General features: G+C 31.7%; 1 protein-coding gene across 1 annotated transcript; it reads left to right on the forward strand.

Moving 5' to 3' along the window:
• Nucleotides 1-1342: 1342 nt before the first annotated feature.
• Nucleotides 1343-4173, forward strand: LOC114166070 (ethylene-responsive transcription factor RAP2-12-like). The gene is made up of 3 exons (XM_028050724.2): nucleotides 1343-1781; nucleotides 2836-3716; nucleotides 3920-4173. Exons 1-2 carry the CDS (start codon nucleotides 1505-1507, stop codon nucleotides 3675-3677), a joined length of 1119 nt encoding a protein of 372 aa, XP_027906525.1. The 5' UTR covers nucleotides 1343-1504; the 3' UTR covers nucleotides 3678-3716; nucleotides 3920-4173.
• The last annotated feature ends 3675 nt before the right edge of the window (nucleotides 4174-7848 follow it).

A 7848-nucleotide genomic window follows, 5' to 3' on the forward strand; every position in this document is an offset into this window, starting at 1 on the left:
ATCTATAGAGAGTTGAAAGTTCTCCAAAATTCTATATTATCAAATTTCATTCATTAGTTAAACTAGTTGATAGAGTTATTTTTCTGGATTGACCAAACAAAAACTGGTCTAAACACAAGCAAAGTGAATTCAAATATTTTAAAAAAGTAACACTTTAAATTACAATTTGAACGAATGAAAATGAACTTAAACATGTTAATTGATGTATAATACAATTTGACTCTGGAAATGACAAAAAATAAAGTGTGATAAATTTCAGAAAGAAAAATAAAAAAGAGGAAGAGAGAAGTTGTTAGAAAAAGAAATAAAAAAAAGTAAAAACAAAGGACAATCAAATTGAAACCAATGAATTATGAAAAAAAAAAAGTATTACAAGTTTCTGTTTTTATGTGTGCTTAATAACACCTCTTCTACAATATTTCACTTTCTTAATTAATACTCACAAAATTTTTAAATATCTTTACATGCATATTTATTCCGATATTGTTCTATTCGAGAGACATTAATGAACAACTTTTTAAGGAAAGTTTGAGTTGTAGTTGATCAACTCTTCCAATAAACTCCATTAAATTAAAGTCTTGTTTAATTTTGTATCCTTTTAATGTACTTTTTTTTTTATTTAAAGCGCAATTATGAATCATGTCATTCTTACAAAGATATTACAAGATTGTCAACGGCGAATTAAATAATAATACTATTTCTAAATCAATTTACTTAATAAAAATTTACATTTACATATTATGGTTGAAAACCTTGTAGTAAAATCAATCTAATTAAAAACTATCTCGCCGTTGAAATTTAAATATCATAAATAACTATGTCCAAATATGGTTTTCATTTTGTTATCACGAAACTTTATGTGGTGATAAACATTTATATGTACTATTATTCATGAATGTGGTGTTGCCTTAAACCTAAAATGTACAAAAAATAATATCTCTTCTATATCACGAGAAATCTCTACGTCACTCACCAAACATTTTCTTATCCAAAGCCATGCATTGTACACACGTAACTGCTAATTACTCACTACCAAAAAAAAAAAAAGTATCCAACAACATAACATATAATCATGCGTAATCCATTTGTGTTTTATACTTTACAATCTTCTCATTTTCCTCGTTGTCTAATGTAATAAACTGCAAAAGTAACTTGTGTTTGGCACGTGTGATCCACTCCCATGATCAATGCTGACAGCACTACCAGTAAAAACATCAACCTTACCGTTTACCTTTCCAAACAAGAAAATTCACCGGTTGCCACTGTCAGGGGCTAAACGGTAACACTGCCCTCATCCCAGAAAAAAAATTCATTCTTTTGTGTATATATACTATACTATACAGCTCCCACCTCCCACCAAACTCAATTATACAAAACCCTGAAGAAAGACACAACAACCATTGTTACTTTCCATTGATTGAGCTAAAGCTTTGGCTTTTCTCGGATAATTTTTCATTGGGTACAAGAAAGTCTCAAACTTTCACCGAAAGAGCAAGGATCTGAGATGTGTGGAGGTGCGATTATCTCCGACTTCATTCCGGCGGGGCCTGCCGGCCGGTCCCGACGGGTGACCCCCGACATCCTGTGGCCGAATTTGAGGAAGCGGTTCTCGAAGCCGCTGCTGGACGATGATTTCGAGGCGGGGTTCAGAGAATTCAAGGATGATTCTGAAATCGAAGATGATGATGATGAGGATGAAGAGGAAGACTTGATGATGGCTGGTGTGAAGAAGCCCGTTGGCTTTTCTCGCCCCAACAAGACTTCTAAGTCTCTCTCTCCTGGTAACTTTACTTTCTGATATCATCCTTTGAGTTTTTGGTTCTGTTTTTCTGTTGTTTTGTTTTGTTTTCTTTAATCCGGAGTTGTGTTGTGGCTTCGGTTTGACATGCATTCCTTGCTTCGTTGCTTTGGTTTCTTTTGGTTGTTGAGTGATGGAAAAGTTATGACTTTTTCATGGTTGTGCCGTTTTTGAAACAAAAAACTGTCGAAGAAATTGACTTTTTTCTTACAGAAAATTTCTTTTGATGTTTGGTTTTCTGGGATGTTAATTTTCCTTTGTTTTTATTCTTCTGGGGATTCTGTTTTTGGAGTTGGCCCGGCATAGGTGGTTTTATTGAAATCGTTGTGGATCTTGTGAGCGTTGAAGAGATTTATATGCTTTATGAAATTTATGTGTAAAAATAGATGGAACATCTTTGTAATCTTGGGGCTTGTTATGTCTATGCACTGTGGATGAAATTTGGGGATTACATTAATTGACTATAGAGCCGTATGTATCGGGGTATGATTTCGTAGATCCAATTAAAGTTGGTTTCAGTTGCTTGTTTAATCATCTCAAGCAAAGTTACAATTTCTTTAGGACTCTTGATAATTTTGTTATGTTGGTAAAGTTGAATTTTGCACTCCACCTTATTGCAAAACTTTTAGGACTTTTTTCTTCTGGGTGATAAAAAATCTAGGAACAGTATTCTTTCCTTTGGCTTTGGCTGGATCATTGACTAGATCAGTGCAGGAATTCATTTGCATGTGCCTTTTGGATTGATTTTGTATTTGAAAATCACGCTTTAAATTCAACTACGCTTTAAATCATCGCATGGTTGACCCTAGTATGGGTGCTATAAATTTGCATAGGATGGTTCACTCTGTTCATTAATTGTTCATTAGTTGATCCAATTTTGGCATTTCATTTAGTACTTCTTTGGTTATTGGTCTGCTAGGTTGTTTCCTTTTTGTTTGCTAAACAATGTTTGCTTGATTTAGATTTCTCGCTGATTAATCCATGAAATTGAAACGATTGTTGTTTAAACTCATCATGTTGTTACATTGTTATTGAAGGATCAACAACTGTAAAATCTGTGGAATCAAAAGGGCAAGCTGAGAAGTGTGCCAAGAGAAAGAGGAAGAACCAATATAGAGGAATTCGTCAGCGTCCATGGGGAAAATGGGCTGCTGAGATCCGTGATCCAAGAAAGGGTGTTCGTGTTTGGCTTGGAACTTTCAGCACTGCTGAAGAAGCTGCAAGAGCTTATGATGCTGAGGCAAGGAGGATCCGTGGCAAGAAGGCCAAGGTGAATTTCCCTGATGAGCCTTCAGCTGTTTCTTCGAAACGCCTCAAGGTGATTCCAGAGGAAAACCTGAAGCCGAAAATGAACCAGTTGTTCAATTTTGGTGACAATATGGAGGAGTACTACAACCAGGTGGAACAGAAGCCAGTGGTGAACCAGTATGTGAACCCTGGTTCGTTCACTGGAAACTGTGTTCAGTTCTCACCAGTTACTCAATCTACTGATGTTACTGCTTATTTCAGTTCTGAGCATTCGAGCAATTCGTTTGATTATTCTGACCTTGGATGGGGTGAACAAGTTCCAAGAACTCCTGAGATCTCATCCATGCTTTCTGCAACTCTGGAGGGTGAATCTCAGTTTGTGCAGGATCAGATTCAGAAGAAAGACAGTGAGAACATGATGCCTGTGCAAGATGATTCTGCAAAGACACTTTCTGAGGAGCTTGCAGACATTGAATCCCAGTTGAAGTTCTTCGAGGCCCCTTTGTTTGATGGAAGCTGGGGTGATGCTTCATTGGCTTCTCTGCTAGGCACTGATGCAACTCAAGATGCTGGAAACCCTTTGAACCTTTGGAGCTTCGACGATCTGCCATCAATGGCAGGCGTTTTCTGAGCAACATTGTATCTCCCTTTATGTAAATAAAGCTACAAGGTAGTTTTTTTTTGTCTCATTCAGATTCTGATAGATCGAGCATTTATCACTAGACCAACTAGACCAACAGCTGACGGTTGACCTAGTTTTAAACGTTCGATCTAAACAATTGTGCTCCCCTCTTGGTGGAACCATCCCTCCATGTTTGTGAATGTAGATTACTAATACTATTATTATTGTGCTTGATTGTGGATTGTTTTCAGGAATGGTGGTCGTGGTGTTGTTCATGGAGTCAGAGGAAGTAACATGCTTAAGGACACGTGTCGTTTATTCTCTTGTAGCTAATGCAGTATAGGTCTATATAGGTTTTTTAGGTATCCTTTGTGAACTCAAAGACCTCGTTTTCAGGGGATTTTCTGCTTGATGTCCATAAGGATTTATGTTATATATGGCCTGAGATACACTCTTGACTGCTGATATAGTTATTATATTAACCTGGTTGTTTTCATTCTGGAAATTCTATTACCATTTATTCAATGCTTTGTTTGGTTGATGATTCTTTTTTGTTTTACTTTTCTGGTTTTTTTTGGTGTGGAAAACCCTTTTTTTTTTCTCTAAACCTGTGTCTTGCATTATTTGTTCTGTTGGGGGTGAACAGAGTTCTACTGATCAAATGTTTTAGGCTTTTGCATTTTCTATGATCTTTTGAATCCAAGAATTGCGTTTGTTTGGAACATTCAGTATCACTAATGAAACAAAAATGATTTTTTGCTATTAGTTTTTACATTTACAAATTACAAACTTGCTTTTCTTATTGAAAGTTTAGCTTTTTACTTTTAATTTCAACCAACCTTTTTGCCTTCTGATACATAATTTAGACTTGTTTTGGTCTAACATAAATCACCCTGTTTTAATATATTGAACAATGAAACATTAAAGATTTGTTACCAGTCAAATGTTTGACAGCCAAAGCACTTAAACTAAGCTAGCATTTAGAAAATTTCAAGCTCGAATGTCAAATGTTCTTCTTTTTACCAGTCAAAGGTTTGTTGTAACTTAGGAAAGCAAAAAGAAAATTAAATGATTTTTAGTGTTATTTCAACGTTTATTATTTGTTTTAGCAATAGCTTAGCATTTAGTATCTGTGTCACAATACTTTCATGGCATTTTTGATTTGTTTTAATATTTTAATGGCATTTTTTACTTGTTTCACCATTTTCATAAAATTGATTATACACTAATATTTGCAAAAATATTTTCAATAATTCTATTAGGTTTTTAAAGGCAACTTTGTGTTGAAAATTATGTGTGGGTGCATCAATAAGAAACATATTCTTAGGATTTCACAAAGAGAACTTTGTACGTTGTTGGCATCACGTGGGAGGCAAAAGTTGAGGTGCAGAGGCACGTGACAGAGTGATCGGAACCAATAAAAATAATCTCAGACCTTGTATTCTCGGTAAAGAATGGAAAGTTAAAGTGCATGACACGATTCCAATCTTAGGTTTACCCGTGTTACCAAATTTAGGTCACTTGCAAAACGACATCATTTTGTTTTGGGATTGCAAAACCTAAAATGCTTTGAATTGCGTACCCTCTGACTACCATGTTCTTGTCACTCATCTGTGTGTGCCATTATAATTTCACAGCCTTTCACGTGATTCTCACACGTGGCACTAAATTTAAGACTTTGGTATTTTAGAAAACTCTTGTTTAAAATGTGATATAATTAGGTGTAAAACTTATTAGTATTTTCTTTCTTTGTTTCTGTTTTTGTGTTGAGCTTATTTTAGTTGTGTCTAGCAACAGCTAAGTCAAATCCATTGACAGTGTTATGGAAATGAAAAAGAATTTGAGAAAGGTGATGAATGGGTTCAATGGTTTCTATAATGGCGGCTATGAAGTTTGTTGTTTTGGTAAAGACCATGGAAAACTTTATCAACTTCTTCCAGCTATCAAAATAATAATAATAATAATAATATATTATTGTCATCATGAATAATTAGACTTTTCTCTGAGTAACGTTCTCTCGCACAAATAACATAATAATTTCCTACAATTAACATGGTTTGGGCAAGAAAAAATTATTATTTTTAATATTTTTAAGGAAATAGCACATTAGTTATAAATTATATTTTATTGTTTCAAAACAACCAAGATCACTCTTATTTTTTTTATAATTAAAATTCTCACTTTTTCTTTCTTTTCTTTTTCTGTTCTTTTTCACTCCTTCATCGAACAAGGGTTTAATAGATAATTCTATTTGGAGAGATAATTGAAACCGAGGATTAATTATAAAATTACGGCTGAATAATAGGTTATAAGTAGAAATTAATCGAGTAATTTATTACTTTAAGGTATATATGATAAATAAACAAGAAAGGAAAAAAAAAAGAAAAAAAGGAGAACCTTCTAACGACGTCAAATATCATTATTTTGATAACTATATCAGTAATTTTCCAGAATTGGATTTGGAATTTACGCCATGAAAGTCACGTTTAAAGTTCAAATGTTAGAATATTCTTTAAATAAAATCACAATTACGTCAAAAAAAAAATCAGAGTGACAAGACTAAGAGTGATTGATTTCCCACACCTTAAAAATAAACAAAAATCTGATCCTGACATATGATTGAAACGTATAATCATACATTTTACTTATTTTTGGTGAAATATAATTTGTTTTATTTTTCTCAAGATGACATTAATTTTTCGGTATGGATGAATGAATAGACATAGGAAATGGGCTTGTCTTGCACCGATTGAGTAACCTTTCCGCCTATGAGCTTAGATGGACCAGATTTGTAAATGGGCTTATAAAGCCTTTTTTCCAAATTTCACGAATTAAAATTGATAGCTTATGAAACTAAATTGAAAATAAATAACTTTAAAGTTTTATCATTTTCTTTAGAAAATAATAATAATATTCTCAATAAATTTCAAGGATTATATCTACCAACTCAAGATACAATCTTTTCAAACATTAAACAGATGAACATAAACGAAAAAGGCCTCTAGTTTTGAAGGATAACCATGAATTAGAGTGATTTTTAAGAGATTCATCATTTTGAGCAGAATCAACCAAACCACTGGAGTATATTTTTATTATAAGAGAAAATAAAAGATAAACAAATTTAATCGTAAATTAACATACACACACACACACACACATATATATATATATATATATATATATATATATATATATATATATATATATATATATATATATATAATTATGATGCAATATTAACATTAAAATACATTTTAAAATTTGTAAAAAAGATATTAATTATTTACCTTAAAAGGAACCCACACACAAAAAAAAATCATTTCATATTTTGAAGAAGTTAAAATAATTAGGAATATTTTAATAAAAAAAATTGGATTTTATAGGAAATAAAAAAAATAAACTTTTAAAGAAATAAAAATATGAGAAATATGGAAACTGAAATCAAGATAAGTTAATGTTATGGGATTTAAAGTACATTTATATATACAAAAGAAAAGATTGTACCCAGTGGGTAAGCATCTATAAAATAGTTTAAGGTTGTGTTCCTTTAGATAGATGGATTTGGGAGAAAGTGTAAAGATGAATTTTTGTAGATTTGAATGAATGAATATGTATGTTTTTTTTGAATGGATTTAGAGAATAAAGTGAGTGGATTTGAAGATGAATTGTATGAAAGTTAGTGAATGATTTAAGTGATGTGATAGATTCAAAAATTGTTTTAATAGATAGAATTTGAAGATTACTAAAATACCCTTAATGATAAAAATATTTAAAATACATTTTAGATTAGTAAAAAATATTATTTAATACATTTTAACAACAAAATAAAAAAAGAAGATAAATTATTATTATTATTATTTTTATAATTATTATTATTATTTGAATTTTTATCATTTATTATTATTACTTAATATTATATTATATATATATATATATATATATATATATATATATATATATATGTCATATGGGGCTTTTAATAGAATAGACATAACAATGCAGGTTCTTCACTCTCTTTCATGAAAAATTCCACCAACCATATATTTTCAGCAATCTTACACAGGGTTATAACTAAAAAAATAAAATGGATAACTGCACATGAAGAAAGAGTATTTTAGTAATGGAGTGATATCTCTCTCAAATCTCCACACTGATGCAAAGATCAGAAAAATTGAGCATC

Source organism: Vigna unguiculata, chromosome 10, assembly GCF_037176805.1.
Source record: "Vigna unguiculata cultivar grain cowpea cultivar isolate G323 ecotype 2 chromosome 10, ASM3717680v1, whole genome shotgun sequence".
Taxonomy (NCBI): domain Eukaryota; kingdom Viridiplantae; phylum Streptophyta; class Magnoliopsida; order Fabales; family Fabaceae; genus Vigna; species Vigna unguiculata.